At 40.2% G+C, this 26304-nt stretch overlaps 1 protein-coding gene across 1 annotated transcript; it reads left to right on the top strand.

Annotated features, from left to right (window-relative positions):
* Positions 1-1320: 1320 nt before the first annotated feature.
* On the top strand, positions 1321-24983 carry sh3tc1 (SH3 domain and tetratricopeptide repeats 1). Its single transcript, XM_026160746.2, has 19 exons — positions 1321-1513; positions 2957-3031; positions 7137-7267; positions 9634-9739; positions 10766-10906; positions 11830-12028; positions 12139-12215; positions 12797-12992; positions 13096-13226; positions 14364-14402; positions 14485-15816; positions 17046-17186; positions 17261-17482; positions 17566-17746; positions 19275-19425; positions 19863-19985; positions 20182-20332; positions 21414-21610; positions 21724-24983. The coding sequence occupies exons 1-19, from the start codon at positions 1399-1401 to the stop codon at positions 21973-21975; spliced, it is 3960 nt and encodes a 1319-aa protein (XP_026016531.2). The 5' UTR covers positions 1321-1398; the 3' UTR covers positions 21976-24983.
* Positions 24984-26304: the final 1321 nt, after the last annotated feature.

Below are 26304 nucleotides of genomic sequence, written 5' to 3'. Positions count from 1 at the left end.
AGCAGCTCATCTGCTAAGTGGAAGGTTGGTGGGTCAGTTCCAGGCAAGATACTCAACCCAGGTTGCTGCAGATGTGTTGCATTCATTGTAGCATGAATGTTAGACAGCACTTTGACAGTTTGCTGGTGCATGAATGAAACTAGCTGCATAAGGTGCTTTGAGTGCTTGAGCAGAGTAACAACTAGTCAGTTTACCATAAAAGAGAATTTAAGGGTCGCATGTTGCTGACATAGTGCTTTATCTGACTACTAGTGAGTACAATAAAAAGAACTGAAGTATTTTATGGCAGTACATTTGCAAGACTTGCAGAATGTGTATCACTTTATGTGTCTGATTTCATGACTGTGACAGTTCTTGTGTTTCTACAACACTGCTGCTAGTTGGCTGCAATTCTGAGCTGACAGAGGAACTGACTGGAGGACAGGAAGTGCTGAGTCTTTTCCTGGGATGTTGACGAGGGAAAAAACTCAAGTCAAACCCACGTGCAAGCAAACAGAGAGAAAAAGTTGATGGAAAATGTTTGGAATAAATGTGTTCATCTCCAAAAAATGCTTTGGGGTAGAGGTAGGGGACAAAGCAAAGAGTGATTTAATACTGTCATGTGACTCAGCTGCTCACTGGGTGATTATTAACGTGAAGTCTACGCAATTTAATTTTAAGGAAAAACTGTGCAACCTTTCCATGTTCAAGCACAGACACGTAACTGAATTGTTCTGGTTATTGGTGTGCAGATAAACAAGTGGCAGCATTTATAATAAAAGAAAAACTGAAATAAAGCGACAGCTTTTCACTACTATGTACGTCAGTGTAGAGCTCACCGAACCAACACAGGAAATAATCCACATTTAACGTCATAATAAAAGTTGCTTCGGTATAATCAGTATACTTTGTTAAATGTTGATTGAAAAATGTAATAATGTAATATACCGTTAATTAGGTTATATATGACATTAAGTGAAAAAAGATTTTGTGATATATTTATAAATGTAAATAACAACAATATGAGAAAAGGGAAGTAAGCAAACAATGAAACAAAGATCTCCCTCTTTGCTTACATCAAGGTCAACATATTGTATTACCCATAAAACGCACCACAAACACATACACAAAAAACATTTGCACCTAATTCTACAGTAAAATCAGAAGGATTTATTTATTAGTAGTATTTATTTATATTGATTTATATTTATTAGTAGTAGTAATAGTATGTTAATTCGGACTCGTTCGTATTGACCTACAGGCTCACTAAGTCAAACTTTTGAAGACTTTTACTTTGAAAAGGAAAAGCGAGGCAGACCTCCGTGTCCCTCACTGGGAGTTTACCAGGTGCATCGTGCACAGGCATGTGATGCTGTGCTGCTGACTGGTCGCAGAGGACGTTGCGCAGCTGCCTTGGAAATGTCAGCCCGGTCGGAGCGGGATTCTTGGAGCCACAAGTACCGGAGACAGCTTTCCACTGACGTCCAGCAGTACCGGCATATGACGGAGATACTACACCGGCCGAGCGGAATGGGTAATGAGACAGATCCTTCTCATGCTGCTGTTCACTACAAATTAGCAGATGCGTTTTATATTGTTTTTTCACAGTAATTGTGTGAAAGCCTGAAACTTAAAGACAAATTTTGTTTTGCTGTTTTCTGTTTATATAAGCAAATTATCTGTTGTAAAGCAGCTGACTGTGTGACTTACGTAAAAATATGTGTCTAACATCGTGTTCTGTTAAAAGTTCTTTGTTAAAGTTAAGTTCAGATACTCTTTGTCACTAAAAAAAATTACATTTAGAAGTAAAAGTAGCGTTCTAATAAGAAAATTTCCTGCTGTAGCTGATTGTACATGAGATCATGAAATTGCAATAAGTCACACATTAACATATAAAAGCAGGATTTCACTGTTGGTTTAGGTACTTTTATTTTTAAGGATTTTGTGTCCAATCCAACGAGCTTGGAAAGCAAAGCGACTGGACTTGTTTAAGTTTCCTAAAGACGTCCAGTCACATGAAGCTTCAACCTCTCATCCCAGAAGCATCTTCAGTTCTAACAATAAATGGCAGAGCCCAGGTATTTAAGCCCTAGTGGGAGTTGTCCCTGAGGGTGTTGACTCACTACCGGTCATGTGCCTCGTCACACGAGCCAAGGTGTGAAAAAGGCTGTGGGTCATTACAAGCAGAGGTTTGATGAGTTTCTACCTGCTACATAAGGAATGACAGTGTTGTTCCATTTAAATGCATCTTCACCATTTCTTCAGGAAGCTTAAAGAAGTCCAGTCGCTTTCCCTTCCTCCTTAGACAACCAGAACCTGGATGACTGAGAACCTACACAGACATTTTGTGTCCAACTGCATTCAGTGGTTATTTTCGCTGATTACTTTTTCCACCAAAAATGGTTTAAATTGTGCTAAAAGAGTGGTGCTGTTGGCTAGTTGATTATTCAACTAATGTTTCATGTGCAGGAATGAACTGTTAGGTAGCTACATGTAGAACAAAACACCACATTTTAAACATGTTGTGTGCAAAAGTCCTAACCATAGCAACTAATAAAAATATGAATCCCCTCTCAGATGTATTATTGCAAAGAGTCACTGGATATTTGTAGAGTAATTTAGTAATTGAGTATTGTATTTAGTTGTATTCAGTTATTTCGAGACTTATTATGCAAACTTCAAGCATTTTATTAAATAAACAGTTGTTTGCTATTTCACAATATTATTCGATAGCTAAACATTTAATTACTTTGAGCAAACAACTTCAATTGTTCATTGAATATTGTTAGTTAAATATGAAGTTTAACAAATTAATTTTGCGTGACTGAACAAATAATCAGATAAATCCAACTGTAAAGGTCTTCTGTATTTTAGATATCATTTGCACATCTATAATTATGCTTTATCTTTCACAGGTTATTAACAAATGATTGTATAATGGTAAAATGTAAAAGCACATAACACTTTATGTTTTTAGCAGTGCATGGTTTGTCTGGAGATGCTGTGAGTCTGAAGGGAACTCTGTCAGCGCATGAGGAAAACTTCCCAGTAGGTGAGTTTATCAATTCCAATTTAATGCTGTCAAACCATCTTTAACTAATTATATATATAATATATAAAATTGGTGATTGAATTATGAACATTTATTGAAATACTTAGAAATTCCACATTTCAAGAGCGTTACTAGAGACTATCACAACTATCACACGTTTTTCCCCACAATTTTTCAGTGTTATGATGCAAGTCAAGTTACAGTAAGTACTTTCTTGACAAATGATTGGTTAACACTACAAGTAAACGTGAGTGTTAGTGAACGTGAAAATGCTGTATCAGTGATGAAGTTGCTTATCTATGATGTGATCAAAGTAGAGCTGAATCAGAGTAGTTTACTATTCTTATACTGGTTAGTAGGTATTCTATCTTCTTAAGAACTACTAGAATAACTCGCACGTTAATGGCTTTTTTTTAATATCACATCATCACTGCATTGTCAATGACGTTTTCCCCTCCTGTAAGAATTCCACTTGGGAGTAAGGCTCACCTATCTATTGTTTCATTCAGCAAACTCTGAGATTTGGAGCTGAGAATGCCTGTCTGGGTCAGGTGTAGCTCATATGGTCATTACAAAATAGCCAATAACAGGTACTAGAGGCTAGACAGCCTTGGTAAAGGTCCTGGTAAAACCTTGATGCACAGTCACATTGCTAATAGGTAAACAGTGGCTGACTATATACAAAATTCCCTGCTCACCCCTGCAGGGGACATTTTATCCTTCAAGCTCGTGTCCTCTTACAGAGCCCTGGGAGTTTGAGGGTCCAGCGCAGTTTCTTAGCTCTTCCTAGGACTGCACTCTTCTGGACAGATATCTCCGATGTTGTTCCTGGGATTTTCTTGAGCCACTCGCCTAGCTTGGGGGTCACTACACCTAGTGCTCCGATTACCACTGGGTCCATGTTTACCTTCACCCTCCACATCTTCTCGAGCTCTTCTCTGAGCCCTTGGTACTTCTCCAGCTTCTTGTGTTCCTTCTTCCTGATTTTTTTGTCATTTGGTATCACTGCGTCTATCACTACAGCTGTCTTCTTCTGTTTGTCTACCACTACTATGTCCAGTTGTTTAGCCACCATTTTGGCCGTCTGTATCTGGAAGTCCCACAGGATCTTACCTCGGCCATTCTCGACCACCCTACTGTCCCGATTTGACCTTGAGACTACCAGGCCTTATTCGGCACACATGTTTCTGTTTCTGTGCGTCTTGCACCCTGCTGTTATGTGATGTATTATCTCAGAGCATCTTTACACAGCCTGCACCTGGGGTCTTGCCTGGTGTGATAGACCCCAGCCTCTATGGATCTTGTACTCAGAGCTTGTTCTTGTGCTGCCATGATTAGTGCCTCTGTGCTGTCTTTCAGTCCAGCTTTGTCCAGCCACTGGTAGGATTTCGGATGTCAGCCACTTCCTTTATCTGCCGGTGCTACATACCGTGCAGGGGCCTGTCCTTTCACGATGGTACCTCCTTTTGCTCCTCTTTATTGGGTTTCTGCTGCTTGAGGCATTCACTGAGCATGCAGCTGTCCATGGCCATCTTCCTGAGGTACTCGTGTGATCGATGTCTCGTTCACTCTTGGCATACAGCTTGATGTCCATGTACAGGATTGTTCCATTCCATAGTCGGTAACCATAGCCACTCTTTTCAATGATCTCACTGAGGGGGTTCAGGCCAATCCAGAACAGTAGTGGGGACAGGGCATCTCCTTGATAGATCCTGTGCGATGGGCTTGAAGTTGGTCTCTAATGTCCATCCCCATCGACTTCCTGATGAAGGCTTTTAAGGTCCTGTTATTCTTGGACAATTCTAGGCATTCCAGTATCCAGGTGTGGGCCATTGAGTCATGAGCCTTCTTGTAATCAATCCAGGCAGTGCACAGGTTGGTCAGCCTAGTCTTACAGTCTTGCTCTGTCTATCAGTACCTGGTGTTTCGGTTCTCTGGTATTCCTGCCAATTCGTTTCTCTTCCCTGCTTACGTATTGAGCCATGTGCCTGTTTTTCTTAACCTGCCTGACAGGAACTTCCACGTGATACTGAGGCAGGTTATTGGCCGGTAGTTGGATGGGACCGGTTATTTCTGGAGTTCCCTGGGGATCAGGAATCTTGGACCTTTGGTTAGCCATTCTGGGTGTCTCTCATTGACTACCAGCTGGATATCTGCCACTATGATGGTTACTGGATCCTGTTCAAGGAGGTTGCTGTGGTCTGCTCTTAGATCCACTAGCCACTGAGCATTGTTATTATGGTTTGCATCCTTCTCCCATATGCTTTTCCAGTGCTGCTCCGTCTCCAGCCTTGGTGGTGCTGTTCTCATATTGTTCCCTACTGAGAGTACACCTTGGATGGTTCTGTGCAGAATAGATGGTTTATTTTCCTGCCTTCTACTTCTCTGTGTATACCTCTTCAAGCAGCTGTCCAAGGCTGGTAGTCTTTGCCTGGGTGTCTTCAAGGCCTCAGGCATAGACACCTTTCTGCAACTCCATTAGTTGTGCTACCTTGGTCTTGGCCTCTAGTCTCTTTCTCCATGGTGGGTACTGCTCCTTGTGGCTGTTCATCTTATAGTCATCTCACTGATCACTGCTGCCATGGTGTTCTGATCTTGGTAAGCGGCTACGGAGGGTCCAGGTTTCAAGTTTCCCCATGATCCTATTATGTACCTTGTCAATCTCTAGCTGTGAGAGCAATTCCTTCTTCTGAATGTTTGAACACTGAGCTACTAGTTGTTTTGCTGTCAGTCTGGAGAAAGTTGCACACCAAAAATAGTGATGTTTATAGAAGTTCTTTGAACCATTGTCAGATGCTGGGATTGCAAGGGTTATCATGTCAGAACACGCTATGGTCTCATGAAGTCTATTTTAGATGAGTTAGGAGTCAGTGTTTTTTTTAATGCATGATAAAACATTTTAGGAGGAAGACAAATCACCCTAACAAATCATATTGCTTTTAGTGGTACTTTGATCCTGGAGTATTACAGGAAATAATCTAACCTGTAAAACTGAAGTGACCTCAGTAGAAAATTATGAAACATTTTAAAGTGGTTTATACCTTGAACCCACAAGTTCCTCTTCAGTCACTTATTAAACTGTGAGAGAGACACTCAGTTTCATCATTAGCTCATCATTGGATGATTTTATTTACAGTGAACTCACTGGCAGTTTGTATTTTAACCCATGTGAGTTGATCTTCTATTGATCTTCTATTGTTATAGAGGCTTAATAGAGGTTTTGGCCATACCAGATCAAAGGTAACCAAGAGCACTCATTTTATGAGATCTCCTTGGGTTCAGTTTTGGAATTTGGCCGGAATCCTATTTGTAGGTTGAAGCCTATATGGAAACAGTTTATATGGAAATGATTGCGCCTCCCTTCGCTTTTCGAGAAAGCTCTGTATTGCAGTTGAAAGCCTGGTAGATATAGTGAGCTGTTGGGGACATGTTCACCCAGCCAGATATCATTGAGGCACAGGGCTGAACATTCGCTGGGTGAAATGAAAGAAGCATGGACCGGCCAATGTACGATCGGAAGGAGTTTAAGTTTCTCATCAGCATCTCCTAATCCTGTTGAGAGCTGCTCCAACTAATAGTTTTGCAGAATTCTCCAGATGGATGAAAGACAGGGTAAAGTTTTATTTAAAAACAAACAAAACAACCTGATTACTTTGTTGATGTGTGTGTGAACAGGAAGGAAGAGCTGAAAACTGAACAGATAAACACAAGCAGGAAAAGTAGCACTGAGCAGTATTCAGGCTGCTATCAGCTGCACCATCTTGAATATGGAGATTATTAATGACTTTCATTTATAACACTGTATTTTCCTAATTATTCATTCTGTGCCGTTTACTCTTGTTTTTATGCATGGTTGAAAACATGTTGTATGGTTATATCTTTAATAGACACCACACAGCCATATATGTAAATTCAAGGAGGCATAAACTCATTTAATAAAATATGAAATAATTGGTCAACAGATACATTTTTTTAGCTGATTTCATTTTCATTATAATCTGTGTTGTCCAGTCAGGACAGGAAAGCTATGAAATCAGCACATTAGAGTTGATTCACTCATAGTCTTGTCTGTCACGTCTATATTAAGTGTGTGTTGTGTGTTTAGCTCTTCCTGTACTGCTGGATGTGGTCAGGGGTCCAGACCATCTTCCTGCAGATGAAAAGTCACAGGAAATGCTGCGAGGGAAACTGTGCATGCTGGAGGCTGACAGCTCCAAGGTCAATATCCTATTTAAGGTATAACTCCTGACTCATAACACACAGACACACACAAAAGCCTTCTATTGAGTATTTTAGTCCATTATATATGTGCTCCAACACAAAGTTCCTCCATGAATTGATAACAATGCAATAAATATCTTCTCCTTAGTTTGTTTTTTGTGTATTGAAAACTTAAAAGTGAGTGAAGTATCCCAGGAAGGCAACCGTCTTCTGGCCTGCCCATCACAGAAGCTATAAGGTGCTGAACATGGAGAACATTGTTGGCCATTACACAGCTTACAGTGTGGAGAAAAAATGTCTTCTTTGTACTTTTTGGGGGGAGGAGGGAGCAGTGAACGAGTACCTGAAGTGCTCATGGATCTCCATGAGCCTCATGGTAGGCACTGTTCCTATTCTGTTTCCTTCCTCGTGGAGTGTGGAATGTACGGCTTGACGTAGCAGCAGGGGTGGCAGTACTTTGTCTCTAAGGAGCTGCCAACTGATAAACCTTTTGGTCAAAGAGGTTATGAAATGTTGAATTTTACCTGAGGGGGTCGCTCCTTTAGTTTAGGTTGAAACTCTACCCCTGAGGTTTCAGTGAGCCCCAAAACCTCACTACTGATATTCTGTGGTGAAACATTTTATCCTAATCAAGTGATGTGTGGCTGCAACAGTTCCCAGTGTAGAATTCAGCAGGGATTGGCTTTTGAGGCCGCCGACACTTTGCGAGCTCAGCTCCAGGATTCTGTGGGAATTCCATGGAAATGGCCGGAGACGGTCTGCCAGTGATGCCTGTGCATGCTTGACACCCACACCGTTCATGTTTCAGAGGGAATATTCTTACTGACCACCTAAAGTGCTTTAGATTAAAGCTTTCACATTTAAACATATGTTCGTACAGTACTTTATTAACTCCATCTGAAATGCCAGCAGCACTGCAGTATGTATAGTATAGTATAACAGCTGTTTTTACTTCAGGGGCCACAATCGGCCTGCAAAGAGAGAGACGGTTTTGTTAAATATGAAAGGGGGCAAACATTTTTGGTATTGAAACTATATTTTCTGTAGATTTATGGCTTTTCCTATTCATAACCCCCCCCCCCACCGTCATTCAATGAGCTAACATAACTTTTTCTGTAATTTTACTCATCTGTTTATTACAATGTAAGCCCACAGACTTGTGCTAACATATTTGTCCATCTTCATATTTCTTTAATACAGTGGCTTTCAGAAGTATCCGGCCACATTTTGTCACATTACAGCCACAAACATGAATCAATTTTATTGGAATTCCAGGTGAAAGACCAACACAAAGTGGTGAACACGTGAGAAGTGGAACGAAAATCAGACATGATTCCAAACATTTTTTACAAATAAATAACTGTTTATCAAAAGTAAACGTAATTATTCAGCAGAAAATTGTCCCCATTGCTGTTAAATAGATTAATATTGAACTCATTTTAAATACTTTATATTCTGCTCATTGTGCAGCCTCGTATTCTATAAAGCATGTGTTTGTGATACAAATGTAAAAAATGATTTTTCATTTAAGTGGCGATTGAGGAGGAAAAGCTGAGAGTGGCCATGTGAGGAGGTTTCAGACAAACTGATCAGGAGTTGAACCCTCTAAAGCGTACCCTGTCACTGGTGTCAGACAGATGTTTCACAACATCTTTTAAACATCTGTAACTCCTCAACCTTTTTAATTGAAAAAGTTCAAACACTTCCTGACAGCTCTGCCGTGATATTAGGGTCACTACAGTGATCCTAGGCTCTGTGTCGCAGCGCCCCGGTGAAAACAAAGGTTGGTTGAGAGAAGAGTGAGTGAGTGTTATGGACCTCCACAGAAAACAGACATTTGTGTTCTTTTCACTGTGTTGTGTTTTGATGTCATTTGTGTGCACTGGCAGCCATGTGATTGTGGTCAGTGAGCAACCTGCCACTGTTTGAATTATTCGAGACACATTTTGGGCAGATCATCATCATATATGTTTTCTGCTGGTTTTGTTTATTTTTAAATACTTATTCTGAAGTTTGCTTATCTTCATGTGGTGTTGCTCACTCTCTGTCTCATACTTCAAAAACATCTGGAAAGTGGTGGTCTTTAGAGTTTTTATGGCTGGAGCTGTGAAACATTATTGGACCACGTTTCAGTTAAATATTAACTCTTCTCTTCTTGTTGTGCTGCCACAGCTCTTTTTTCTGCTGTACTTCCTGTAACTGCTGTAAAACTGTAAAATGCGTTTTACTGAGACATGAAAAGTGGCTGTCAAAACCTTCAGTTTGATGTTTAAATGACATTCATTATGTGTCAGTTTGTTAAATGTGAGCATCAAATGATAATTGGATCAGATGGACAGTTAAGAAACTTCAGTATCAACACTGTTTTCTGTTTTCTTCAGGAGCTGTCCGCCCATCTCATCTCCATCAACAGTGAAAGAAAAGCCATTTATGTGATGTTCACAACATTTGAAGACATATGGAAGTTCACCACATATTACAAAATAGGTATGGAGTACACTGTAGCGTGGCTCCGCCTGAGCTGTACCTGTAGCTACACCTGTAGCTCAGAAGGTAGAGGAGGTCATCTACTGATCGGAAGGTTGGCGGTTCGATTCCTGGCTTCTCCTAGTCTGCATGCCTTGGGCAAGATACTAATACCAAATTGCTCTCCGATGCATCCATCAGAGTGTGAATGTTAGAAAACAGAAAAAAAAATGTGCTGGTGTGATTGGGTGAATGCACAAAGTTGTGTGAAGCGCTCAGAAGAATAGCAAAGCATTATATTAGAACCAGGTGGAAGTATATGTGATGTCATCTAAGGAGCTTGGAAAGAAAAAGTAGAATTGAGCTGAGAGATCTATCGCTTTATCACCTCTTCAGGTTTTAAATCTTGTTCATAAAAGTAACTAAGTAATTAATTACTTTTGAAAATATGTAATCAGTAAAATAACGGGATTACTTTTTGGGGGAAGTAATCAGTAATTAGTTACTGATTACTTTTTTCAAGTAACTTGACCAACACTGCTAATGACAATTGAAGTTGTATAACTGGAGACAGACTATGTTCTGTGTGGAGTCGAGTGTGAGGGACTCTGTTTGGAGGCTATAGCTTGGACAGTGAGCCCAAGAACACCAGCAAATCTACAACAGAATGACTGAAGAAGGAAAAAAACGAGGTGTTGTACTGGCCCAGTCAAATCCAAACCTCAATCCAACTAAAATACTGTGACAAGAAGTTAAGAGAACTGGACATAAACAAACGCCTGTTAACCTCAATAAACAGACAAAAGATGATGTAGATGTTGTAGAGATGAGGATAAAAGTCCTCCTTTTAAATTAATACATAAACTTCAAGTTATTGTTGCTAAAGGTGTTGGATTAGTGGAGTGTATTTGGTTGTTCCACACTGCTCTGGCATTTTGTCTTAGTTCTTGTTAATAAATAATGACACAGTGTAAAATGTCATGTTTTGTGGTACATCTTATCCAAATACCTCACACTGCCTTCTGTGAACATCCTCCTCTCCTCCAGGTTTCCTGCGCCATTGCATGGAGAACCTACTGCTAGAGCAGACGTTCTGGCTCAGTTCTTTGAAGGATGACTTTGCTATTGAGGTGACCATTCAGGAGGAAACACTTAACCTTTTCTACAGAGGCATCCTCCTACAAGAAGGTTGGCACTAAAATATCATTTTAGAAGGTGATTAGACATGAGATCAGGAAACTGTAAATTAGTAACAAAGGTGTGCATTTACCTGGTAAAATCTTAGATGAGTGAAAGGATAAGTTAACTATTTAAATGAGTTACATATGTTTATATGCTGATAATTCCAATTCACACCAAACGCAACATCATTTTATATGCAGGCATTGAGAAAACACAAATCCTCCCACTCAAATGCCATGTTGTGTAGTGAATTTAAAGGACTGATATAAACTTGTTCTGAGAAATAATTTCACAAGCAGCCTGACTGAGGTCCATTTATTTAAAGGACCAGCCACACCTGTATCATTCCTATACCAAACAGTATAGGAACCCATGATATTGCTTTTTTTTTGGGGGGGGGGGGGCAATTTAGTCATGGGTCCGCTTATTTAATTTATGGCCAGATCGTACTGTCATAGGAGGAGGAGATCAGGTGGGCTCAGGAGGCCAGTTTGGAAGATCAAGCTCAGTGTGTTTATTTACAGTTAATGTTCAGCAATAAATGCAGGTGAGTGAATATTAGTCAGCTGATCTCAAAGCTCCAGCTCAGGCTGTTGCAGTTTTCCACGACAAAATGTTTTCTCTCTCTCTTTCCCTCTCTGTTGGACATTTCTAGCCCTCAGAATGTAGACAACAGCAGGAGCCAGTCAGTTTGTGCAATAATGTCACTAAGAGCTTTTTGTATTTTTAATGTCATTAATGTCCTTATGACCTCCAGCTTGGCTGGGGAAGGCGTTCCTCCAGACTAGCTGGAGGGCTCTGAGTATCCCAGCCACCAGGAGGTCTGGGCTGCCCCCAGTTTTTTAATTTTTTTAATACATGTGTACGGAGTTGCTGTTTTACTGTCATTATATAAGTAAACTTAGCCTGCTCACTCTCTTTGTTGTTAGGTTCATTGTTTGCCAGTTGCAGTGCTAGCCAGATGTTTGACAGTTCAACCTCTGGAGGAGACCTGTACTTGGAGCAGGGAGACATAGCCCAGTTCGAGCCTCCCTTCCTAGGCTCAGGGTGGACTGTTCTCTGTCTGGCTGATGGAGCGCGGGGCACTGCACCTAGACCTGCTCTGGAGCCAGTCATCCCTTTCCATCAGTGAGTTACAGCCACATAAAGGCCCGTGTGGACCTTAAGCAGTCTCATAGTAACTTTGATGTGAACATGAAGCACCGTAAATGAGGTCAGATAATCCCATCTGTCCACAGGTGGTTTCTCAAATCTTGTGCAGAAAGCATTTTAATAGGTGATGGTAAATCTACCTGTGACTTCCCTCTACACTTTGGTAAGTGTTTGCATTATGTTAACTTCAGTTACTTTCATTTATCTCATATAATCATTTCCAGTCTAGCCTTGAGGTCACTGTGCTAGGACTAGGGCTACAACTAGAGCCTGGCTCACAGTATCGCCTCCAATTCATCCCAAAGGTGTTCTGTTGGATGGAGGTCAGGACTCTGTGCAGGCCGTCAAGTTCTTCCACACCATTTATGGAGCATGCTTTGTGCACTGGTGCAGTCATTTTGAAACAGGAACAGCCATCTGCAAACTGTTCCCACAAAGTTGGGAGCATGAAATTGTCCAAAATGTCTCGGTATGCTGAGCACCCCCAGACAATAATTCCCCCCCCCCCCCCCCCCCCCCTTTACCCAGCTTTACACAAAGCAGTCAGGTGGCATGCTTAACACTTTGTATGTATTGGGTTTGGTGATGTGACAGTTGGCCACACATACGCCACGTATACCATTGATTACATTTGGGCAAATATGCATTAGTAAAGTTGATTTTCCAGTTTTCAGAGATACTTATTGCTACAGAAACCTCTCTCACAGTTTGGGACTATCTTCATGCAGTGTCTCCTCTGTTTAGCCAGAGGAACCTGTCTAGCTAAAAAGGAGTATGATGCTGAGGGCCCGGACGAGCTGAGTGTGTCACCTGGTGATCCCATCACGATTGTGGGATTTTTGGTGCCTTGTTTTGATTGGTTCACGGGGAAGAAGGAAGCAACAGGAGAAATAGGTCTGGTCAGGACAAGCTTGGTAAAACCGTCCACTGACGCTTACGAGTGAGTGTAACAGCCGATACAGTATACAGTTATATTGTATTACACCATTTTAGGTTGAGATGATGACAGTGTGTACCTGTTTTCTTCTCTGTCACCACTCCAGCTCTGCAGAGATTTTTTTAGATGAAGAGGATTGGATTTTCTCGAGTCCGCAAGAGGAAAAAGTCATCGAACAATCCATTGCCATATTGAAGAAAAAATCTCATAATGATATTGGGCATAATTACAAACTAGGTGAGAAGGAAAAGGAAAACGGCTTACCGATACCTACCGATGCTCATAGTACATATGCTTACATACCAGTTAAATAAAATCTTTGCTGTAAATACCATATTTTGGTTTAGCAAGCTAGCTAGTGATTGTTGGATGACTAATAATAAAGACTGTGCAAGTAGTATTTTGTCTGTATGTCAGCAAGATTATGGAAAAAAGACCAGCCAGGAGCAGCTGTAACATGGGAAGAGAAGAAAAAAGTATTAAACGATGGAGCAGATCTAGGTCACCAAATTGCAAGATAGGAAAGTTATAAGATATTACAATTGGTTGTGTCTGAGACATTTTGACACAAATAGATGAACTCAGCCCAAAAACAGGTTGTTTAGTGTGCCAAAGTTTGTGGCAAGAATAAAAACCTGACAAAGAACCGCCATCCAAGTCCAACACGAAGACCTGTAAGTGCTGCTGTCAGCATTGCTTAACTTCCATTGATGAGTTCATGGAGGCAAAATCTACAAGCATAATGAGGTGTTATATGAATTAGGGACATGAAAAATTGCAATCCTCCAAATGATTACTTACTTATTAAATGTAAATTTTTGACGTGTTGGTGGCATTTGAGGAAAAGTCTAAAAACATTACGTACCAACCAGCCTGCTAACATCTGTGCCATCTGTGAAATCTTGCTGCTAGCATGACTAAAATAATTCAGATCACTGTAAACTGCCACTGCTGTGGTTATGGTTGTGTTTGATTAAATATACAAAAACTGTTGCCATGTTGTCACAGATGAAAGAAACCTGTGTCTGGTGTCCTTTGCTTTACTGTGACAAAGTTACACTCTTTTTGCCTTTATAGGCTATTGCGCGCAAAGATTCCAGTTAGATCACCGTGCATATAATAATTTTATGGCATTTCTTTGTGTCTATGAATTTCAAGACTTTTGTGGCCACAGTCCAACTTCTCGCTTGTTTTGGATGCATGCAGTTCTCTGTCGCTACCGTTTTGTATAAATAAAGGTTCAAAGACAAGTATAAAGTACATTTGTGTATATAATTTGCACCAAGTTTTGTTTCTGAGCATTTATTTACCAGTTACTGAGGATTTTGTTGTTTACACATTCACTTTCTCATAATGGCTGTTGTTCAATCTTAGATATGGTCACTTATCAGGATTCTGAGAAAAAAACATCACGTAAGTATGACATTAGCATTTCTTTACTAACTGGCCTCCTGTGCATGCCATCATTATTGTCTCTCTCATTATTCTTTTGCAGCCAGCTTTTCAAGAAAAGTTGAGTCTGAACAGAAAGAGTTCAAGACAAACATTCACAGGTTTCTTGATCAAGACAAACAGTCGACCCCTCATTACACCGTAACCAAGAGGGAGACTCTAGAGGAATCGGGCCTGGCTGCGGAGGCAAAAAGCCCCAAACTTCCCTCTTTCGTGGTGCAACCAGTTGAAGGGAACAAGAACACATTGATTCCACTCTTATCTTTTTTGGACGGCCGAGACTACAAAGTAGAGTTTGGCATTCTGTACGGACTGAGTTCTGAAAAACTGGCCTCCTCCACTTTCACTGGTCACTGTGATGAGGATGAACTGATTTCCTTTCTGGGTGTTGCCAGGGAGACAGCCAGGAAGAAACACCTTTTCTGGTCACAAACTCGTTTATGCTTCCTGTTGGGGAAGCTCTGTGTGGGTAGGTCAAAATTCAATCAAGCCCAGGTTTATTTTGAGGAAACTCTCAGTGTCCCAAGAGAAGGCTTCACAGACCTCAGGCTGTTGGCCAGCATCTTCTCCAACCTTGCTGCAACATATCTTTTGCAGAAAAATACAGAAAGTTTCTTTGCTGTGACAGAACGACTTGTTGCCTTACTAATAGGAATCCCAGATTGTCTGAAAAGCTTAGAGGACAACTCTTCTCTTAAATACATGCTCAAGAAAGCTATCCTCTCTCACAACAAAATGGCAGAAGCCCGGGCTTGTCTGCTGTTGGCAAAGCACCACTGGACTTCTGCTATGGGAGCTCAAGTTGTTCCTTATCTGGAAAGGCTACTCATTCTTTGTGATGAAGCTCAAAGACCATGGAGGATCTCTCCCAGTCATGGATATCTGGCACTGGGAAAGCTTTACAGTGAACTTCACCGTCCCCACCTCAGTGCCAGTTCAGTCAGGAGAGCTTCTCTGCTGCCCTCTGCCACGCTCTCTGACTGTCTTGGCAGTATGGTATTACTTTTGGACACTGTCGCTGAACAAGAAACCCCCGTTCCACCTCAGATGGCTCCATATTTGCACAAAGCTCTCACTTTTCCAAAGCTCCAAAGTAGAGAGAGAAACCATTACCAAATTTTGAGCCACCAGCTCACTGTTTGTCTTTGCCAACTCTATTGCAAACACAAGATGACGGGACATGCGATTTGCCATATGCAGGCTCTCATCAACAACAGTCCTTCGAGGCAAGTTTGCGTCTCTGTTTCAGAAAGAAAAGGTTTTCTCATCTGGCTGGCGTGGCTTTACATTGACAACAGTCAGCCTGCAGTTGCTTTGGACATACTGGAATCAATCCTGGCTTCGATTCCAGAGCACTGCACAACTCCTCAGGAAGGTGAGGGGGTTTCTATAAATCGCATTAAAAATTTAAAGTGTTTTTTAGTTTTCACCCAAATTTGCACAGATGCCCTTCAGGCTGAGCCTCACAAAAGTTTAAGATTTGCTTCTACAAATATGTCCTTTACAGCAAGTTCACTGTAAAGCTGATAAACAGGAAGTGATATCATATTTTATTTGCTTTTTATATTCTTGATCCCAGATCTGTATGGACCGTCTCTTCCTGAGTTTCCATTTCTAAAATGTGTCATTTGACCTTAAGAGACTGGAATAAGCAAAGCTGTGTGTGCTGAGCTGTTTAGCTTTTTCATTTTGTCTTCAAACTATACTTTGTTTTAAAAACTGCAGCTCATATTTCAAAGTTGTAATCTGCTGTTTCACACTCTTAAATGTAGTTATGAACCAAGGTCTACCTCAAAGGCAGATAACACACAACAAGTAGTTAAACTTCAGGAATGTCTAAAGACATAAAGACCTGGACGAGCTCTAATTTCCTGCTTCAAAATTCAGATCAAACTGAGGTTTTTGTACTAAAAATATCTGAAACATGTCTAACCAGATGCTTACTCGGGATGTTGTCACGTTGGCCTCCAGTAACAGTAAGAATTTTGGAGTCATTTTCGACCAGGATTTGTCCGTTAATTCATGTATTAAATATGTATAACTTTCTTCCATTTGTGCAACATCTCTAAAGTTAGAAACATCCAGTCTCAGAGTGATGCTGATAAATTAGTTCATGCTTTCATTACTTCCAGACTGCTCTACTGTAATTCATTATTATCAGAATGTCCTAAAATTCCCTGAAAAGTTCATCTAAAATGACACCCTTTGTACTTCTGTTTAGTTAGAACTGGATCAGGTGACTCTGAATCCTTCCTTAGTAATTGGCTTAGGAGTGTTTCTGCTTCACACTCATGCATCACTCAGCATTTAATGATTAGTTATTATTAACCTCTGCCTCTCTTCCACGTCTTCATTCAGAGTTACATCAGAGTTTAACCACAGCTTTGCACATATAACTATTTTGGTATCTGGGATCTTGACTAACTCATTTTGTTATATATATTACATACAGCTGAAACTTTTAACTAAAGAAAGCGGTCACCTTTAGAAAGACTCAGACCTTCAACTGATTAATAAAACTATGTGGAGTGTACTGTAGGATAAAGATTTAGCAAACAGGCATTTCTTAAATGTTAAAGTAAATTTCTTTAATGCAATACAAAGGTGTGGTTCTCAACATGCGGGGCGTGGCACTTCGATGTATGGGTGATGTTCGGAGGGCAGCAGAGAGCTACCAGGCTGCTATTGACATCTGCCAAGAGTTTGAAGATATGCCAAACGGGGCCGTAGCTCAGGCCAATCTAGGTGAGCTAGAATATCCTACTGCGCATAAATGTTTCGTTCCAACTATGTTATGACTCTTTCTCATCTTCATAAAGGGTTGTTGTGTCTGAAGGCTGGAGCGAAAACACTAGCAGAGAGGCATCTGTCTGAGGCAGTTCAGCTTTTCTCTGAGCTCAGTGAAGAAAGCAATGTGGAAAACTTTATCCCCGTATTGATGGAGCTGGGAAAGTATTATGTGAAGCAACAGCAGCTGGACTATGGGAAAGGATGCTATGAGTGGGCTCTGCTTCTGGCAATCAATGCTAACTTGTTAGAGTGTAAGTATGAATGTCACATAACCACAGCAGTATCTTATATTCTGTGTTAAAACTGTCCTTCTTTCTCTCTGTCACTTCGCCAGACGAGCTCAGTGTAACACGATGTCTGTGTCGTCTGTATGAGTGTAAGATTCCAAACCAGGTTCAGTGGATAATCTACAGTCAGCACCGAGTCCAGCTGCTGAGACGCACCGGATACAGAGAACAGGAGGGAGAAGCACTGGAAGCAATCAGCCAGATCTACCTTTCTATTGGCACAGAACAGTACGTGCATGTAGACTTGCAGTATGACTGGAATATGACATTCACTTACCTTTTATGCAGCAAAGTGCAGTGTTCTGTGGTTTAGATCAGATCGGGACTGAAAGCTGAAGGCTCCGGCAGTTTGAGAGCGAAGTGCTCTATTGAGGTCTTTATGATAAGACGAGGCCTGATTATTCCAGACCTTCCATTTGAGGAGAAGAATTTTAAACACTCCTGTCATGTTACTTTCACAGTGCTAAATGTGTTTTGCCCAGTGCTGGTTTCGGATATTTTTGTTTAGCTTTTCCATTCTACAGAACTCAAAGGGATCTATACACATTATAATTTCACACCGCTTGCTCCTCTTTTATCCTTCAAGCTCGGGTCCTCTGCCAGAGGTCTGGGAGCTTGAGGGTACTGTGCAGTATCTTAGCCATTCCTAAGACTGCGCTCTTCTGGACAGAGATCTCTGATGTCATTCCTGGAATCTGCTGGAGCCACTCACCTAGCTTAGGGGGTCACTGCCCCGAGTTCTCCGTTGACCACGGGGACCATGGTTGTCTTATTCTGCTTCTCCACCACTACTATATTTGGTTGGTTAGCCATCGCCAGTTTGTATGACTGTATGAGTTGGCTTGAAGTTAGCATCTAGTGTTGTTCGCCACATCCCCATTGAATTCCTGATGAAGGCTCTTGGTTGATCTTGTATAGTTCTACACATTCAAGGATCCATGTGTGAGGCATCCCATGACCAGACTTTCTTGTAGTCAATCCAGGTAGTGCACAGGTTGGTCAGTCTGATCTTACAATCTGCAACTATCTACCGGGAGCAGGACTGTCCAGCCTTCAGTTAGCCATTTTGGGTGTGTCTCATTCGTTAGCAACTGGTTCATTTGTGCTACCAAGCACTCATGGAGTACAGTTAGCTTCTTTAGCCAGTAGGCTTGTGTCATGTCAGGCTCTGATGCTGTCCAACTCTTCATGCTTGAGACTCTGTTTTGGATGTCTGCCACTGTGATGGTTACTGGATCCTGTTCAGGGAGGTTGCTGTGGTCTGCTATTAGCTACACTAGCCATTTAGCATTGTTATGTCTTGTTTCCTCCTTTCATGTGATCTTCCAGTGTTGCTCCATCTCCAGCCTTGGTGGGGCTGTTTTCATCATGTTCCCCTGCCATTTAGCGTATACTTAACCTGTGGTAGCTATAACTCAGGTGCTAGAGCAGGTCACCTACTAATCAGAAGGTTGCTGGTTTGTTTGCCGAATGCCAAGTTGCTCAAGTTGCTCTCTGATGGATCCATCAGAATATGAATGCATGTGATTGTCAGATAGGAAGAGTATATAAAAATAGTTTTTTCCCACTGTCACGAAGTGTTTGCTCATAGGTGGCTGTATGATTGTGATGATTTTTTTCTAATATTGTAGGGTTTACCTTATAGTGTAAGGTGCTTTGAGGCAACTGCTGTTGTGAAGGGTAAATGAAATTGAATGGAATCAAATTAACACTGGGACCACTGTAGACCTTTAAAGTTATCTTTGAATTGTTTCAGGGCGTACCGAGCTGCTCTTGACTACACCAAGACCAGTCTGGGTATTTTCATTGACCTGGGCTGCAAGGAGAAGGAAGCATATGGCTGGCTACAAGCCGGGAAGATCTACCAGCTGCTGGGCCAGATTGAACTGGTGGACATTTATGTTCAGGTCTGATACCAGTGTTTTCATTTGTATTGTCTTAAACTTTTATTATTCTCAGAATTGCAAGTTTACATTGAAAACTATGTCAGCCATCATGAATATCTCTCAAATTCAATCCATCCATTCGTCTTCTTCCACTTATTCTGGGTCAGGTTATGGGGACAACAGCCAACTCCCCAGTCACTTCCTCCAGTTTATCAGGGACACACTGAGGCATCCCAGGCCAATAAAGAGATGTAATCTCACCAGTGTGTCCTGGGTCTGCGCAGAGTAGAAAAGTATTATAAAAGAATTACTCCACTTACCACAACTCTTAAGTCAGATAATCAGCAAAGAAAATGTGTGGATGAAAGAGCAGTCTTCACAATTTTAGCGATTTTGGCTTTGGCCAAAATGAAATTTGTTTATCATACACTGAAATCCTGTATTTCTGGTGTTTTCAGGCAGCTCAGGATGTAGCTTTGAGCACAGGAGACACAAGCTTTATCTTGAAGCTTCTTGAAACTGCAGGAGACATTTTCTTCGACAGCTGCCGGGACAGGGACAAGGCTGTCCTCTTCTACAGGGTACTTTAGAATAATGTGATTTCAGTCATTCTTATGTAGGATTAGATTATTTATCCATGTTTGTTAAAACTTTTTCAGCATTATTGTGCTATGATGATATTACTGTAACTTCTCCAAAATTGGTGCAAACTAATAAAAGCTCAACACTGTAATTATCATAATTAAATGGCTGTATTTTTATGTTCATTGCATGTAGGACCGTGCTCTGCCAATCGCAGTGAAGAGCAACAGCATTCACAGTAGACTGAGGTTGTGCAATAAGCTCACTGAAGTGATGTTCTGTCTCAAGCTGTACGGGGAAGCAGTGGAGTTTGCTCACATTGCAGCTGACATCAGTAAGAGTCTGGGTAAGCAAAACAGCACACACCGAAGTCGTTTCCATCTTTTGTCTTTCATGAAGTGTGTCAGCACTGGACCAAAGTGTATTCTCTGTACTTTTCAAAACTATTGCTACTATAATTAAAAGCACTTTAAAGATGCAGCTTCACCCAGTCCCCTTTTTTCAGGCTCGTCAGGTGCTGATGCTGACTTAAAATATTCAGGTTTAGGAGTTGTTGGTAGTACCCAGTGTGTACCTGTACTGTCACTGATTGCTAACCTACATAACACAGAACATAAATTAACCATTTTTAAAAACCCTTTGGATAATAGGTGTGTTGTCAGGTGACTACATGCTGAACTATGGAAGCATTAATGGCATGTCGGAGCGGTAACATTAACAGTTTTACAAACTGTACATATGTAAGGGGCTTCCATTTGTCCTACAGGTAACTTCGAATAGACACTCAACCAAGGGTTTCCTCAGCACACAATTATTGCTTACTAGTGTTTTCTGTTCCTGTCTATTGCCACTCAAAGCAAGAGTGTTAGTAGGTTATTTGCTAACTTTGTTTTGTAGCTTTTTTGTGGTGCTTTGTGCATCCACAAATCCCAGAGCCTGAATCCAGTTAAGCTGCTTTGCACTGCCCACAACAGTATCAGCTGTTATTTTAGATAAGCTGCCTTCAACGATTGCATTTTCCTTTTCAACATTAACTTGTTCTAAACATTAGTTTGTCTAGTATTTTCATTATCTCCTGTATGACCTGAGGCGCCTCAAGGTACTTTGAATTGTGAGATAAAGACGTTAAAATAATACAGAGAACATCCTAACAGTCAAACAAACATTTTCATTTTTAATGTAATTTACTTGGTGTTTGCAGTATTTTTTTCTTATTAATCTCTATTAATATAATGACGATAAAATTATAATGTCTTCTTTTGGTTTTAGTAATTTTGGGGTGTGTAATGACAAATTATAATAAATCATGACAGCTGTGAACAGCACGTATGATTAGACTCCAAAGTTTGCTCCTATGAAAACGTATCACTGGCTTACATGCTGACATTAGGTCCTGTGCTAAAACCAAATGAACTGTGTACATGTAGGTGAGCGTCTGAATGAGCGAGTGGCGTGCCACCGTCTGGGCTCACTGTACCACTGTCTGAAACAGTGTGAACTGGCTGAGCACTATTACCTGAAGACCCTGACCCTCTGCCCAACACCTCTGCAGTTCGATGAGGAGCCACTGTATTATGTGAGGCTGTACCAAACACTGGGAGACATTATATTCACTGATCTGAAGGTAATGGACTGGGTCATAGATGTGGGTTGTTTTCTGTATTTTAAACAATAAAATGTGAATCTGATGAACATAGTGATCTGCGTTATGCCTAAACTGAAATCCTGCCTCGACAGGACCCTTTTGATGCTGCTGGATACTACCACTTAGCTCTCGCTGCAGCCATGGATCTGGGCAACAAAAAGTCTCAGTTGCAGCTGTGCACCCAACTCGCCACCATCTACCACAACTTCATAATAGACCGGGAGCGCTCGCTCTTCTTTTATCAAAAGGCACGAGGATTTGCTGCAGAGCTGAACGCAAAGAGGATAAATATTTCACCAGGCCAGCAGTACAGCAGCGCACAATACAAGAATATAGGACAGTAGGAGGGACACTGCATGAAGACAGGAGATGCTATTTGTTGGTACAGAGTAGACATGAAGCAACGTTGCACACTGAAGCTGCTTTTCAAAGTTTCACAGTTTTGTTTTCCAACATGATGATAAAGTCAATAATTCCAGAGAAAAAACAGATTTTTTTCAGCAGTTTAAATAATAAAACGTCATAACTCTGAGCCACCGTTGCTGTAAGACGAGCGTGCCAGCGGCATAAACCAGGCATATACTGAAATTTTTTTATCATTGAAATGAAATACATAATGAAATATTTATTTAATATCGTTTGTTTTAGGTCACATAGAGGGATCTTTGTCTCAAACCTAATTAAGCTCTTTAATTCGATGTTTCTTTCTGAGACGCACCGTGTTTGATGCTGTTTGCTTCCCTGAAATCTGAATGCCTGTGGGTCTCTAACTTTATCTTTGTGTTTACTTCATATTTCATTTAAATAGACAACTGTGAACAGGTACGTCCTGACACGTGGAAACAGGGAAACACTGTTCACTCGTTTAAAATCGACAGCTGGTCACTAGTGAACATCCCAGGCTGGATCTTATTCATGTAACTTTCTTTTTTTTTTTTTATTAGTTTTTCTGTTTTCACAAACAGTACATAATTACATAACATAATAAAGTGTACAATTCAGAACCAAAAATAAATAAATAAATAAACAAAACAAATAAACAAAACAAAAAAAACAGACTGATAACTAAGCACAGAACGACAGCTCAGTTCCATCTAAAAAATAAATAAATAAAGAGAAAATACAATACAGTACAATACCTGTGGTCCCAGTATTACGTTGCAGTTTGAACACTCAAGAGAATCCTTGTAACATAATATTAGAAACATCAGATTCCACATAATTCAAGTATGGTTCCCACACCTTAAAGAAATGATCTGTTTTTGAGTGCAATACACATGTAAAGATATTCCAATGGCACTAGATCCAACACTACTCATTGCCAACCTAAATCCATTGGAGTATTATATTCTTCTTTGCCGCATAGGTGAGAACACAATACAATCTCCTATTATTCTTGGATATTAATCGCCGGCTGGGGAGGCCCAGTATAAGAGACAGAGGGTCCATCTCCAATTCACAACCGAAAATCTTCTCCATTTGAGATAACACATTAGACCAATATTCTTGCAATTTCAAACATGACCAGAAGCTGTGAGTTAGGGTACCAATTTCTGTCTTGCATTTGAGGCACATGGGTGAAAGGGTAGGATTATACTGATGTCTGCGAAATATGGATATATGCATTCTGTGTATGATTTTTAACTATTGCTTTGGTACGATTACAAACTGAGATTGATTTGGCATAACTCCAGACATCTTTCCACTCTTCATCATCAATTGCTATACCTAACTCCTTTTCCCATGTGCCTTTAAGCCTCTGTGACATCACTGAAAGTACAGAATATAAAGCCTTATAAAATATCTTATTCATGTAACTTTCTAAAGTGCACTTGCTTACTACTTTGATGTGACTTTGATGGGAGAAATAATTATTCAATCCCCTGTTGAATTTTTATGAAATGAATAGTCCTTTACTTCTGTAGTCTAATAGTTCTTTATAATAATTTCAGTTTGATGGAGAGAGACAGAATCTCAAAAAACTCGGAAACATTACAGTTACTTGAAGTTGATTTAAAAATTAATTTGTGCGTTTTTGATCCCCTACAAGCCAGTTTGACCCCAGTGTAATCTGTGCACCACAGAGTCAGTCAATTACAAACACTCCTACTCTCAGTTTGTTATGTGTACACTGCATGAGTGTGTTATGGGATCAGCCGCCTCAAGGTCAGAGGTCAAGTTTTCTGAAAATAGTTTGAATGCAGTAAATGAGTTATATGAGTGACAAGTACGAACAGTTCTAAAGACGTTCTCGTATTTTTAACAATTACCGGATGATTCCCAAAGAGTTGGTGATCAAATATTGTTGGGTCCTGAAAAAAAACTGGATCAGTGGACAAAAGAAGTCACGAAGCTGAAACGGTACATCTGAAAGTTGTGACTTTCACCTGCAAAAGGTTACACACACACAAAAAGCAACAGTATCTTGTATAGTATCAAAAACGGTAGCTTGTGTCATATGAAGCATGTCAGTTTGCCTCCTGTTTCTACAGGAGCAGAGCAACTGCCAGTACAGTCCTGAAAACCTGGAGGAGCCTCTGTTGTGGTTTGGGGCTGCCAGACAGAATTTTGTGTTGCGCTGTTCATTTTGTCTGCTGTATTTTTCTTTATGTAAGCTCTTAGTGGCAGCTGACTAGCTGGAGACCAAATGGTACTGACTATAAACTGGGATTGGAGCATAAGAGAAAGCATAAATGTACTGTCAGATATTATCTGTCATGCTGTACCATCTAGAAAACATCTTGTTGGCAACAGCTTCATTCTGTAGTTTGGAAATCATTCCTAACCAACGCAGTAAAATCATCGTTGAATAGACTGAAGTCATGGATTAGCCTTCCGAGAGTCTGGAATCTCAACATCGTTGAGGTAGTGTGGGATTATATGGACACCGACAGGAACAAAGGAGAGATTGTTGAAAGAGTCTGCAGATCATCTACCTCCTTTAAGATGCTTGGAAAACTGTAGACCTGAAGACTATTTAAAGGAAGTACAACAAATGGCACTTAAGAGAGTGCCATTTGTTGTGTTGAAGAATAGAGATGGCCAGCAGAATTGTACAAACCCTGGTTTTGCCTCATGTACTGTTTTTCCATGTAAATTAGGTGCAGCTATTGATTAAACCTATTTCCCGTTTTCCTAGCAAAATATTAAAAAGTGACGATTGACCCAAGACTTTTGTATAGTGCTGGAAATAGCTGGGGGTTTTTTTGTAAATCATACAATTTTAAATTCTAAATCTTTTCAGTTTTTATTCTTTAAACATTTTAGTGTTTCAGGAGATCAATCCTGAATTTATTTTTTATTTGTTTGTTTGTTTGTTAACAATAATAAATCTTTTTGGATGTCAGAAAAACAACCTTCTGTCTTCTGAGTTGACACAAGGACAAAGTCATTAATATAAAAACAGAAAAACCATTAATGCTTCTAATGATGTCAGTGACACACGTTGTGTAGTTTACATTATTGGCTCTAAGAAGACGGGAAAGAGCTTGGGTTTGGAAAAATGCTGTGGGTGGAGTTACAAACACAGTTTGTACGTCATGAATCAGTTACCCTGACCTTCCAATGACACCAGTCTGAAACATTCTGTGGAAGCTGGTTTCTGCTACTGGAAACAAAAGAGTAACTCCAAGAATAACTCAACATTTCAAGTTAACAAGTAGAAATTTAAGAAAAAAAATTGATGTTAAGTTAAAATTTTGAGTTAGTAAAATAAGTTAAAATTTCTAGTGAGCATTGCCAGTCTTGAATTACGTAATTTCTTCCGCTTCTGCTTCAAGAGTGACAAGGACATTACGTAACTTCACAGCACTTCCTGACTGCCAGGGCTAACTTGAAATTTCGAGTTCACTCGTCAGAGTTAAATGACTTATATGAGACTGTGAGACTTGGATCTGACAAAAGAAGCATTTGAGTTATTTAGGTGTAGGCTCTGTGACGAGCACTTCCTGCCTCAGTGAACACAGTTTTTTTATTAATATGTATTGTGAGGAGGATCTTGTTCTATTCTATTAAACCGATCATAACTTTGTTTATTGCACTGATGTTGAAGATCTTGTGGTTTGCAATGAATTTTGAGTATGATGCAGATAATTGGAGGCTGTTCATTAACCAGCCCAAAATATGTAACGTGTTCAGCTGCACATTTCCTTTGCATCTGTGCCAACTGGTCATTCTGTCTAGTTAAAAAAACACCTATGAAAAAAAACTGTATCTTACTGAATATCTGTATTTTTTAACGTGGCATCACTGAATTCAAACATTCAAGACTTGAGAGATTCTCAAGTGCTCAAATTTTACACTATTCATATTCTGATTAAAATAAACTTAAAAAAATGTGGACAAGCGGTTTTTATGTTTTTAATCATATTTTTAATAACAGTATTACCATCCCCAGTAGCATAGACTTTTTTTTTAATTATGATCTTTTCCTAAAATTGCATAAACAATAATCTCATGGCTGAAAACTTTGCTTTCACCATTTTTCAGTATTTTCATCTCTTGGCAGTATGTTATATGACTTTAGCTGCCAATGACCTGTTTTTGAGTCCGATAGCTGTGATGTCACAAGACAGTACTGGTCAGTTTTAATGATGGTGCTGATGAACATTTCTCATGACACTGTTGGAGCAACATTGACAGGGAGACTCAGTACTAGTTGCTTTGATTTGGTT

Source organism: Astatotilapia calliptera, chromosome 3 (assembly GCF_964374335.1).
Source record: "Astatotilapia calliptera chromosome 3, fAstCal68.1, whole genome shotgun sequence".
In the NCBI taxonomy this organism is placed as follows: Eukaryota; Metazoa; Chordata; class Actinopteri; order Cichliformes; family Cichlidae; genus Astatotilapia; species Astatotilapia calliptera.
The sequence above is the reverse complement of the archived record's forward strand: the minus strand, read 5'-3'. Positions and strand labels throughout refer to the sequence as shown.

Excerpts from the sequence above, each read along its gene's own strand:
- sh3tc1 (XM_026160746.2), top strand. The coding sequence starts at position 1,399 with ATGTCAGCCCGGTCGGAGCGGGATTCTTGGAGCCACAAGTACCGGAGA. Across the intron at positions 13,227-14,363 it reads TGGGCATAATTACAAACTAG|ATATGGTCACTTATCAGGAT; the intron begins GTGAGAAGGAAA and ends GTTCAATCTTAG. Across the intron at positions 19,986-20,181 it reads AGGCTGTCCTCTTCTACAGG|GACCGTGCTCTGCCAATCGC; the intron begins GTACTTTAGAAT and ends CATTGCATGTAG.